The sequence below is a fragment of the Hakea prostrata genome, chromosome 2 (genome assembly GCF_041222555.1).
Source record: "Hakea prostrata isolate BN-2017 chromosome 2, UWA_Hpros_2, whole genome shotgun sequence".
NCBI lineage: Eukaryota > Viridiplantae > Streptophyta > Magnoliopsida > Proteales > Proteaceae > Hakea > Hakea prostrata.
In genome coordinates, this window is record NC_142601.1 from 51,992,364 (window position 1) to 52,005,762 (window position 13,399).

At 39.7% G+C, this 13,399-nt stretch overlaps 1 protein-coding gene across 3 annotated transcripts in view; it reads right to left on the bottom strand.

Moving 5' to 3' along the window:
• Positions 1-10,158, bottom strand: part of LOC149024791 (THO complex subunit 4D-like) — a 28,619-nt gene extending 18,461 nt beyond the window's left edge. For all 3 annotated transcript variants that reach the window (XM_089144992.1, XM_089144994.1, XM_089144993.1), the window contains exons 1-4: positions 9,759-10,158; positions 8,976-9,244; positions 8,284-8,427; positions 8,114-8,182 (exon numbers count right to left, since the gene is read on the bottom strand). In XM_089144992.1, the coding sequence (XP_089001118.1) occupies positions 8,114-8,182; positions 8,284-8,427; positions 8,976-9,197 (435 nt within the window). In that variant the 5' untranslated portion in view covers positions 9,198-9,244; positions 9,759-10,158. The remainder of the gene's footprint in view (positions 1-8,113; positions 8,183-8,283; positions 8,428-8,975; positions 9,245-9,758) is intronic.
• Between the last annotated feature and the right edge of the window lie 3,241 nt (positions 10,159-13,399).

Sequence of the window (13,399 nt, forward strand, 5' to 3'; positions counted from 1 at the left end):
CCTGTGCATAGAACAGTTTTCCAGCACCTTCCCAAGTAAGTTACAAGCTTCCCCACCCCTCCCCTTTGTTCACGCTACCCTAGGAAATCCCTCCCCTGCAACCATAACCCTAACAGCCCATTCCCTCTCTTATCAGGCCTAGAAAACACCCCCAACCCCATTGCATCAATCCCCTCCCCCTTCCCCTTGTTTCTTTTGCTGTTCCAGCCCCTAACCCTAGAACTCAAAACCCTTCTTCCTTCTCCCTTTCCCACGGCCTGCAGATCCTATTTCACATAGGACTCGCCTATTCCTTGGTCAGTTCAAGTCCTATGACCTATCTACCCTAGTTAGAATCACCCTAGCCTCTCTAGAGTCCAGTCCTACTCTTATTTTCCCCAAATCTGTCCAATTCTGAGAATTAGCAACAACCTGCACTTCATCTTCAACCTAAGACACTTGCAGAAATTTCCAGAAATTCAGAAAAACCAGATTTTTTTGAAGTTTGACAATTAGATTCTCTTCTTGTTGAAAGAACAACAGTAGAACTCAGTTCCAGATCACACATCCGGCAAACCTAACCTTCTTCCAACCCAGCAGAAACCTAAAGTCCAGTCCTAGTAATCCTAGGACTCCTATTTTCTGATCTGAACTTTAAACTTTATATTATTTCAGATCTGAAACTCAGTTACAACAGGTTTAGAAAGCCTAAAACCCCTTAGAAACCTCTCTTTCTATTGCAGGAAACTCCTACGCTGAACCTTACGCCTTGGGAATTGCCAAATTACCTTTGCCCTATGCCTTGTTCACATCACTTGCTCTGCCTCTAGATGCAAAAGGAACTGGAGCACATTTAACTTGATCCACGTGAAGAGGCGGAACAAACTGAGGAGCCAACGCCTGAATGATTTAGTGCGTGTCCACTATATCATCAAGTTGATGATGCAGCATATAAGGAGCCAGGTGGAGAGTCAAGGGAAGTAGGAGAAGATCGACCTCACCGATGTCGTCGAGGTGGAATCAGATGATGAGAACCACCCCCTCAATGATTGGTTGAGGGGCAAGGGCGAGCCGGTGTTGGAACAACCTAGAGGAATGCCTAACCTAGAGATTGCTCATCAGGCGGGGGTTGATGTTGATGCAATCAAGGCTGACGAGGGTCAGGTACACGCAATGAAGGCAGCTAGTATTCTAGATGAGGAGTGGACAATAGCCCCACGTGACAATGATTTTGTGCCTTCCACGCAGGATATGGATGAGACCCTAGCTCCTAGTCAGACTCAACACAAGGATGATGATGATGGGGATGGTGGGGATGATGGTGAGGATGCAGATGATGATGATGATGACGATGAGATGACGATGGTCGTGGTGGACAAGGTGATTTCCAGGGCATTTCACAATTCCACTACAAGAGTCACAACTAAACCCCCCCCCCAAAAGAGATTTACCAAGGAGACAGTTCACCCATGCCACCCAAGATGAGCACCATGGTGGGATACCTCGTCAAAGGAGCAAGGACTCCACATGTATGGGTACTTGCCTATGACCAATATCACCACCAAGCCAAAGGGACGCTGATATTGCTAGCTTGGTAGACCCAATGGGATCAATAAGCTTAGATGGAAGGGGAAGTGTGGGTCTGCACCATATGGGGCTTATGGCTTGGCTACGGATACAAATACCCATGATATAGATATGAGGAAGCGATGGTGGAGGATATGGTGGGGCATAAACTGAGTCATCTGCTGGTTCGAGTGCATATGATGGGGCATATGGTGGCTCATTTCTGGTTCAAGCAGTATGTCTGCACATGGATACAAGGATGGATCAAGCGGATCAATTGTAGACTCCATCTTTGGATATCCGTCAGAGCCACCAGTAGTGTTAGTACTAGTAGCAATACTAGTATACTTAGATGTATCCAGTTCTAAGCACTGGCCATAGGAGTTGTTTTCCATATGACACATTGTCTAAGATAAGTTGGCTATTTTATGCTGATGATGCCACCTATAAAGGGCAACCACTGACTACGTCAATCACTATTGGCCTTCCATATCATGGGGTGAGTTTGTCCAGTATTCGCAAAGCTACCCCAATGAGGGGACGGAGCCAGCCTGACACAACAACTATTCCTAGGTTAGAGTACATCCGATGTGTAGTTGAAACTTGAGGACTTATAATTTGTAATTATTTCATACATTGTTATGTTATACACTTATACACTAATAATAATATTGTTTTAACCAAGTATTATTGACTACTAACTTGTACACTTGTACTTGACTACTTGTATGTTAATTTGCATTAGTTGTCTTTTTCCTGCATTTTAATGAAGATTTTAATGTTCTCTTGCATCACATGCATACTTACATTGGTTAAAATTCATGTTTCAGACTTCCAATTTCGCATGCATACAGCCAAGAGCAAGTGCCAATCAAGAATAATACTTTAGATTAGGTTTTTGGCAAAAATAACACTTACAGTGTTTATCAACCTCAAATTAGGCTGGACACTGAAAACCAAGGCAGAAGGACCCAAAAACCCACCAAAACTTAAGGTTAAAATAAATAAATAAAATCCAAAATATGCCGAAATTTCTGAATTTTGGTCATATTGGTAGTAGATGAATAAATTTCGAACCCTGGTTGTAAGTTTTTCAAAACACAAACTTACTTGAATTTGAAACTCAACAAAAATCTTAACAAAGAAAGGGTTAAATTTGACCTATAAACTTAAAAATTAAAAAATTATAAAAGAGTTGACGGAATGCTTGGTTTGAACCTCCCAAGCCTCACATGGTCTACGAGTCGATTAGATCAGGCACCAATTCCACCAGCCTTGAAGAAACACAAACCAATCTCCATTGGAGAAGAGATGAGAGGAGTAGCAAAAAGCTTTTCACTAATCAAATTCCATGGACAATACGTGGCCGCTTGGGATCATATAACAAAAACTCAAAATACTCCTATACTAGAAAGAAAGGTCTAATCCAAACCATAACTTAATAAGTAACCTAAGCTGAGGAGTGAAATAATCAAAGTAACAGACTCAAAACAGGATTGTAATTAAACTAATATAGCAAATCCCTTTTCCTGCTTTCTAACCTAATAAGTAACCTAAGCTGACGAGTGAAATAATCAAAGTAATAGACTGAAAACAGGATTGTAACTAAACTAATATAGCAAACCCCTTTTCCTGCTACCTAACCATAGTTAAGTCCCATTAAATTGGCCTAAAGGTAAACCGATGGGATCAACAGCTCTACATATATAACCTAAACCTAAACATATTCTTGAGTTAACATCCCAATTTGGTGAAGAATCTGCATCACTTAGAACTCACCAAGACCAAGCATACTTTGGGATGCCAGCAGTGGATTTTAGGAAATATGAGCTGATATATTTCATATATTAGTGTCTACAGCCATAGGCCTTTAGATCTACAAATGAGTTTCACACACCCCCTTCCTAACAATCAATAACTGAACATCCTGACCAGCCTGAGTTTAAGTGAAATCAGTGGACTGAGAACAGTTGGATTTATTCTATGTTCAGTTATTCTATATTAGTTAGTTCAACAAATGCAAGCAGTTTCTATATTCTATATGACATAGAGAGCAAGTGTTAAAACTTTGTAAATATGTAATAGGCTGTTCTCTGAGTGGAGATTTTACGAACTAATTCATGAAGTGATGTAACCTGGGTTGGGCCCCTATAATTGAGCCCAAAAATCCAGACCCCAAAGAAGCTCCTAAAACTGGCAGAATTACCCCAGGGCATTTTGGTCATTTTCAGTCCCCTTTTAGGGCTCATTATGGGTCATGATAGAATCCCCTCGATCCAAGGGTCAAGGGTCTATTTTTGTTTTTTTATTTGGATTAGTCAATTTTGAATTATGAAGTGTCCAAGTCCTTACAAGTTAATTAACTGGGATAAGATAAGATTCCTTATCCAAAGGGGCTCTTATCTTTTAGAGGTTATTTTTATTTGGAAGTTGTCAAGTGTTTTAACAAGATTCCAATCTAAGGGTTGAGGTCCTGTAGTAATTTGATTCAATTTTGAGTATTTTTGTCAGAGTTGGAGACCTTATCTATTAGAAATTCCCAGCCCCAATCAGAGTCTTTTATTTAGTCTATAAATAGCCTCTTCTTGCATCATAATTTTCAGCATGCTTTGATGAATAAATTTTGATTGAAGAATCGACTGTGAGAGTTGTGGGATCCCTAGGGGTGACCTATGGCTGGGTTTGTGTTATTGATTACTCAATTCTAGTTCTTCATCTTCTACTTCAAGATTTCAACTACATTCCAGCAAGCTTTGTGAGTTTACAAGTACAGAAGTTCCCTACCCCCTTCCCACCTCCCAAAGCCATCGCAAACACCCCCTGCCCCTTCCTCTGCAGTTTCAGCCCAAACCCTACCACCTCTCTAACCACCGTAGCCTCCCCTTTCTCTTCTTCTTCCCTGCGATACGGCACACCCCCTCCCCCTGTTCCACCTTGACTCCCTGCCCTCTAAGACACTTTTCAACCTTGCCTAGGATTGACCTAAGCATAGAAACTATTCCTGCAAGCATTTACCCAATCAGCCCTAGTTGCACCAATCTGGAAAATTCTGCAACTCATTCATTGAGATTTTCCGCAGAACTTTATAAAACCCTAACTGATCAATTTTCAGACCTTAATCCCCAAGTTCAGCATTCGTTTGAGCCTTATATTAACCCCAAAACCTTCTGTTTCAGCCTTTCCCCTTTCGCAGGAAGTTCCAGGGCTAACCCCTAAGTCTAGGGAAATTACCTAATTACCCCTAACCTAGACCCAGGCTACATTATGAAGCTTTTGCTCTGAGTTTATTCTCTTGTCTCTTTGCTTGAGTGAAAAGAAGGGTGAGGACCTTGCTTTTATATACCATTGAGTTTATTCTATGTAATAGAATGATGAGCATGTGTCATATACCACCGGGTTAGGGATCAAGGTGGACTAGTGATGGATCAGCCAGGGGGCTGCCTAATTCTACTGCTGCTGCCACCATGGACCCAGCTGGGGTGGAGGTCCACATGACTTCAAATGTTGTAGTGCACACACAAGCAGCTACATAACCATCTGTACCAATTAAGGAGCCAACTAGACGACCTGCTACAGCAAAGAATTCGAGTGGATCTCCTACAAAGGGAGATGATGATGCCCCCACTCAATCTCAGAGTCATAGAGGCAGTGGTGATGGTGCAGGTGGAGGTGGAGAGGGCCCAAAATAGAGGAAGCCAAAGGAGGATATCACTGATCAAATTCAATAGTGAGACCCAATTTACCCATACTACACAAAATGTTAAGCATGGCACCCAGTCCATGACTTACTGGAGGCATGGCCACAGCTTACAGCCACAAAGTGATATTGAGCATGCATGATCTTGTAGAAAGCATGAAGAGTATGAGCATTGACACAAGTGGCACCAATAGACCAACCTTGGCAGTCCTCAAAGTACACATACACCGATCACCCCACTGGTTCCGATTATAGTGGCTACTCTTTATATTGAGAACATCATACTCCTTAGGAACTAACCCAGAGTTAAGTTATGGGAGTAAAAGTGGATTTTTAACTGACTTCTTCAAGAACCCATACCCACCTATTCAGCAGTGACAAGATTTTGTCTTCCAGCCACGTACCATTAAAGGTTACCCTAAATTGTTGTCCCCCCAATTTTCAGATTATGACACAAATTTGGAGTATGTAAACACAGAGGTATTATAGGGAAAACTACATGCACTACACTCAAAATAGGGTGTGGGAGCAAATTGAGTGATACTCACCAATCAATCAGTCACCAGGTTTGATCTTTGCACGCAAGACTCACTTTGTCACTTCGATTAACATATTACAATTGTACAAGTACTTTAATTGTTTCACTTTAGCATTGAATATTATGGTTTTGAATTCAATTTATAGGTTGCTAAACCATAGTGGATGATGATACTGGTCCCCAAGGATCCAAGAAGACAGAGAATAACAAGTAATTACTGCAGTTAAGTCCTCATCGGAGGTAAACTAAGGTTCAAGAGACACTTGGCTGGATATTATGTTGATACACCAAAGTGCCTTGCTACCCCTCCTCATATGAGGGATGTTATTCTTGACAACCTGATGGAGCTGGTTGAACAACATAGATGACATGTAGGACCTGGTGCTGGTGGCGCTGGTCAGCCGGTAGAGGCGGTGTTGCAGATGGAGTTGCTTAATTACTCTGTCATCGGCTCATTGATTTCATTTCACCCTTGTTCTCATGACGTTTGTACTCGACTCTCATGATGTTGTAATGTTATACTAACAGTGATTTGGATGGAATTGTGGAGAATTGAAGTTGTTTGAGGCACGTTATCACCTCAGACCTTTATGTTTTCATTTATATCAATGAATGATTATGTATTTCATATTTTATAAGAGTGCATATTCATTTCAGAATTTTGGTTTCAAAGTTAGGGTCAAGTTGAAACTCATGCATGCATGGCCACCATTAGAATGCCTAAAATAGGATAAATACCAAGTTTCAGACTTTCCGCCCAACTTGACCCCCAAAACCCACCAAGATGGGCCCTCGAGTTCACTCAAGTTGGCCTGTTTGTTTACCCAATCTCGGCCAAGATCTTGGTTTTCTGCCTAGCCGAGTTCAAGCTCAACAACAAGATTTTGAACCATGCTCGGCTGGACTAGATGAGAGTGTAATTATAGAGGAACTCAGACCAAGATTCTTGTCGAACCAAGATCTCATACGAAATTTGAACTCTTTAGATTTCGCAGCCTGTCTCGTCTCAAGATTTCAATTTTCTAAGATCTTGCAAGACCTCAAACTGTGGAAATAACCAAAACCAAAAGCACCATCAAGCTATGGGCCCAACAAGTTGGATAAGCACCAGCTGGCTAATAAAACTATATCTTAACATTAACTTATAATACAGTCTTGGTTGGGAACCAGAAGACCCAAAATCATGTTAGGACTCCAGAGGATGTCACATGGAGGAGGGAGAAAGGGGGTTATCACTACCAATTACTAGTTGGTGGCTTATAAACGGCAGGAAGATGTGAGGAGAGTTATCAGATGTTTTATGTGAGGTTTGGGCAGCCTTCGGCTGTGGGCTCCACATGGTGTAGAGGGTGGCTAACACCATCAAAACCAGTGTTATCTTTCTTATGTTCTTATCAAAGTGTCCATCCATATTATTCTAGTAATTAAATAATTTAAATCTTATTATTTCGAGTATTCAATATGCGGGTTCCTAACAAACCAAAACGGTGATCATGCTTCTTCATTAGTTTTATAACTATATCCAAGCATTATAAGTCAAAATAATAAAATATAAAATGATCAATGTTGCATGGATGCACATACAGAAGGAGATAGAATTTCAATGGGACCAACAAAGTAGAGCAAAAAGGGCAATCCTCATAGACAAAATACTAATGAGATAAAAGCCTAGCCTTTACATCACAACTGAAGTTTGGGTTGCTCAATTAACCAGAGAACAGTGACATGAACAAAAACAATCACGGTATTCACAGAGCGACAGAACAACTGAAGACATAAGTAGCTTAATATTGCTCTTAACAACCATGAGAAAATAATAGGAGAACCACATGAAAGTTAACAATACAAAAATTAATTATGTCAAGTACATACTAACATAGATGAGATTAATTAATTAGTATACGAATTACCAACATCCATAAAATTACCATAAATCAGCAATGTTTTTCCAGTACGTTTAAAACCAGCCTTACACTTCAATATTCTTAGTTTGAAATAGTTTATTATTTAGTTAATATTACAATTTTTTTGTGTGAGAAAGTTAATATTACAATAACTAACTAGAAACAGAAGCATGCAATGATCATCACGTCTTGTCACTGCCACGACAAAATGCAAGGATGATTACACACCCTTCCGGCATAAAATAACTCACTGTTCCACCATATCAACCAAGCCTAGTGCAATACGTGCATAAATATCAACCAATACATTCTTCAAGATGTCAGCATCATTAACAAAATGCCAATTGCATTGTGATTTCTCCATAACTAACATGTGAGGATCAGATAGCACCTATAAGCAATATACAACTATCATGTACTAATACTTACACTAGATCGCCCATTTCTGTCATGGTGGATTGCATACCGCTTCAGCTCTCCAATCTCCAGGAAAAGTTCCTAAATTCGAAATTGATAATCAAATAGATGATAGGAGTCCACCATTATGAAGAACATGGATGTAATACCTGGAATAGCACCAATAATGACATATGTCCTACCTTTATATCTTCGTTGCTAACACCATAGTCCAAGTTTGAGATATACAATTTTGTTCCAGATTCAGTTCCAGAAATCCCTGCAGCCATCAGGCTATCTTCAAACAAATCATGTTGCCATGTAAAATCCTTGGTTCTGCTGAAAGACTGACGTTGGGGAGAACATGTCAGCACATGACAAGAAACAGAACAATTGGCGCTCTTCAAGAGTCAATGTCAGCAAAATTCCATTAGACAAAAAATGCAACTGGTAGCAGGTAGCAGCCTGTTATACTGAATTTGTAGGAGAGCTCAATAAGGAAACCTAATGTTAACAACTAAAGCAACAGATAAAAATGGGAGTGGGGAATTGCACCCACTATAAAGCGATGATATGGTACTCAGAGCTCCAGTTCTGAAATTCAACCAGGGATGCTACACTGCATTGAACTCCATGAAATGGTATGAAAATTGAAGGCCCGCACCGACGAATATCCGCATATACCAAGAAGATCCATCATAGTTACCACTTAAGAAACCAATAAATATTGATTATCTGTGAAGATCATTCTATAAAAGCATGCCTTAGTTGACACTTCAAATTGAACCACTCCATGTACAAACCCAGCATAGAGATCCTCTGGTTTGTGTTGTTTGAGTTTCTAAAGCAAAACATCTTGAAGATATGCAAATAACAGCAATAGTTTCGAGCTTGCCTTGGCAATTTTATAAGATGATGGCCGTGCATTCACCCTTAAAGCCCCTCTACGATTTCCTCCCGTTCTTCCACGGCCAAAACTCCCTGCCGGCCCTGGGCCGGGGCCTTGCCCTTGGCCTCTGCCTCGGCCTCGCCGAGCCCGGCCACGTCCTCTTCCTCTCTCGCTAGTATTTCTGTTCTTTATCAGATCGTCAAGTGACATATCCAAAGACGTTGCCATTGGATTCTCTAAATTTTATCGATGACTAAGGAAAAAGAAAAAAGAACCTGCGAAAAAAGATGGTAGAGGAAAGTCATGTCATGAGCAAGGATAGCTAGGAAAACCAGTCGATGAAAAAAAATAAAAATCCCAGATACCAAAAGGTGTGGCTAAGAAGGCAAAGCTCCTAAAAAACAACAAAACTGCTATCAAATGTAGGACGTACCAATGGAAAAGGGAGGAAAGCAAAACCACACAGACAAAAAAATAAAGTTTTATTTCTTATAATCGCAGAGAAAACTAAGTTGATGCAAAATGGCGACTTTTTGGAGTAGAAAAGTGGCCACTAAATTGAGGGCAATTTATCTTCGTAAACTGACCAAACATCAAACTGAAAACCAAAGCTTTCGCTTGAAAATTGTTTCCTGAACTTCAACCATAACTTAATAATGCCGGTTCAGGGAAATAATGATAATAATCGGGAGGAAATCAGTTACAGGTAGTTTACACAGGGGAGGAGAGGAAATTCTATCCATCAATTAGAATTACGTCAAACGATTCAAAGTAAAATTAAATAAATACCTATAAGGCGCAGCAGATCTCGCCGGTAACCGAAAAGCAATGGCTGGGATAGAATTCCAGCAAAAACTACAGGGCAGTAAGTTTCTCGGCCCACGGAGATGACGATGAGAAGACGATCAGGGCTAGCATAGAGATAAAGATTCGAAGACAGCGATTTAGGGAATTTAGGACGTTTTCTTGAGATTCAAAGAGAAGATTACCGGGGTAGTTAGAGAGGAAGATCCGAGGGCGATGATTTAGGCAAGTTTGGGCATTTACAGAGATCAAGCTTCGAAGATCGATGAAAATTACGGATCGAATGAAGAGAAATGTAGGTGTTGATGTTAGGGCTTCGGAAACCTTCGCCGTAGTTTCACCGAAATGCGTCCAGGGTCAAGTAGTTGACGACTTTAGGGGTATTACACATTTAAACTTTTTTTTTTTTTTTTTTTTGGTAAATTACACATTTAAACTCTACAGCCTCCAGCGACGATAACTTGGCGGCCAAGGCATAGAATAGCTATTTTTTGTTTGTTGTTTTCTTTTTCTTTTACTTTTACTTTTTTTTTTTTCTTTTTTCGTTTTAGTGTACGGATGGGATAGAAATTGCGTCACTGCCTTGAGTAGTTTCGTGAGATCAGTTCCCAAATTCCCATTGTCCGTGCAATATACTTTTGTTTCGATACTAAAATAGGGTTTTAGGCTGCGTTTGTTTGTTAGAATAAAGGTGGGTGGAGAAAAAATAAACATATGAGTCTCATATGAAAAGAAAAAAATTTTATGGAAAGCAATAGGTGGGTCCCACTTTTTATTTTTTCCAATTTTCCCACAAAGCCATGAAACCCTGAGTTCCTCTTAAACCCTACTTGCTTTCTAGTTTTCCTCCTTTCAGATCGCTTGAAGGCTTCATCTTCCATTGTTTTTCTTCATTGTGATACCGACTAAGAGTCAAATTGTACCTTATAAGCAACGCATATTCAGATTCATCTTCACTTACAACGACCTGAACGTTGTATGCACATTTGTGGAAGAGGGTGTTTGTTTGAAGGAGCGAAGGGCATACTACTGTCATTAATTAATTCTGATGAACAAAAAGAACAAGGCCCATTTTCTGCTACTAGAACTAACCCATCTCCGTGGTAATCTATAGTGAACGCATTCCGCTAAGATAGCAGGAACTGACCTACCAAACTCCACGTTTGGAAGAAATCTTCAAAACAAGGGGCTCTTCTGTATCATTCACAAGGAGGGTCCGAGGTTGAAACTTAAGACTTTCTTTGAGTCTTAACTTGGAGATGTCAATAACTTACCACAAAAAAAAAAAACATTAATGAAGTTTCCTTTTGCCATTTTACTCTTAGCCACCTTTTAGAAAGGATTATAGGAATGCTATTGTTGTCCATCTAAACACAACACTTGTGAGAACAACCCAAACAGAGAATGGTTGCCAGAAAATAGAAGCTCCACTTAGCAGTTTGTAAGACGGAGATCCAAATATGCTTTCAACCGGTTTTCTATTCAACGACATTTCTTGTTTATCATGTATGCATTCGCTGGGAATCTATGAAGCAGCGATGGCTGCACCGAAACAAGCGATTTGGTTTAATTGACTTTGTCAAGGCAAGTTATTATTATTTATTTGTAATTTACTAACAAAGAGGAATACTTAATTCTCTGATGACCTTAACGTCGTATGCGAGATTTTAAGAACAGGATATTTGTGGGAAGAAGTGCATGCCTCTCCTCTCCTTACAGAGAGCTGAAGCAGCCATAATTTGAGGAAATGAAGATCATGAATCATGATTGACCTGAAAGCCACAACACATTGAATGCAATGAAGAAGACAAGCCAGAGAGGGAGGAAGCTGGAAAGCAAATCAGGTTCGAGGGGGACTCGGGTTTCACAGTTTTATAGGTTTCAATGTTTCATATAGGATAAACGTAAGAGTTTTATCCCAGCCATTAGATCTGTTCCACCCACCCAACTAGTATTGAACTTTCCCGCATGCCATGTAGGTGATCCATAACTATGAGATATAGGTTCATGGCCAATCTATAACCATACATGCACACAACATAGTTAAATAAGCAAGCAATTAAAAGGTAATCAAATATAAATTATTACATTTATCTAAATTTTAAATACTATATATTACCAGAGTTAAATATCTAATTTCATTGTTATAACAGCTGAAGTCTTCAAATGTTATCAAATGGTTTGGAAGAGTAAACGCTCAATTTTTCTAATTAAAGTTATGCATTTCCAATCAAACTCTATTATGTCTTGAAACAAAACCACATAGCGATCGAAATAGTCACATATGCAAAGGTATGAACACTCCATGCATGGACACGTATCACCATGGGTCTCAATCTCATCACTCGCCGATGGATCACAAGACTTCAGCAGCACCGAATATTTCAAAAAGACGGTGTCCTCATAACTTGTACAAGAAGCTAAAAATAATATTTCAACACGAGATGAGTTCCAATGAACTCAGTGAAGGTACAATATCATATACCAATCATTTAATTCATGTACGTGTTATGAAGTGCAAATAAAATATAAATATGAAATGTAAGTATAAATATGCTTCTATAAATCTGACATTGCCGATCTTTATAGGTAGACACGCTTTAAGACACGATCAATTTATTTTAGGAAATTTCACACAGACTCCAATAGCTTCAACCAATCTGGGCATCACGACCGAGGTATAGGGTAACAGTCCAATCATCGACAATGGCATGGGAAATGGGGTCACACTCTCTCACCACGACTATTGGCATGAGATCTGACGCATGCCATAGAAACTCTCTAGCCTAATGCAAGGGGGGTCATCTACGTAGTCATGACATATTAGGATTGGATACTCTCACATCCCCCTAGCTGGTACCCTACCTGAAATACCTAGAGGATGATCCATAGCCCTAAAGATCAAGTCTCAGAGAATCATCATTCTATTCTACACAATAGTATAATTATGAGCAATAATAAATCAATGTATTAATGTAATTAAAGAATAAAATCAAAAGTAAGGATCTTAGAAGTATTTCAAAACAAATATCAGAGTGCGGAAGTAAAGTAAACTTAATGTATACAATTGAGAATAATAAAGAAATATCGAATCTAATATGTCTTCTAATGGTTCTTCTTCTTCTATTTTTGCCTTTTTCTCCGATGGCTTTTATTCCGGTATCTCGGGATCAATGTTTAGCTTGTAGTCCCATCGCGGGCAAGGCGTATTCTATCATTGTTGATCAAAGCCGTAAGAGTACTCCATACCAATACATAGATCGTACCACGAGCTACCATCAACTCCCATTGGTTCCTCAATTGTATGGTATGAGGGAAGGATCTCCAAATGGGAGCTCGAGATCTCTTCTTCACCTACAAAATCATTTAGAGCAAACAACATAGCGTAATCCAATATGATATAAGACATATGCAAGAATGCAACTAACTCTAATAAATGCTAGTCTCCAATGGAGGACACGCATTAAGATGGAATACTAGCCTCCTTTAGGAATGTATCATCACTCTGATCTCTCATATGTTGATTACCGGTCTTGAGATATTGGTTAAGGGTTCAAGGCATCCCTCTCCGATTATCACCATGGCTGATGTAAAATCCCCTGAATTTATAACCCTTTTACCTATGG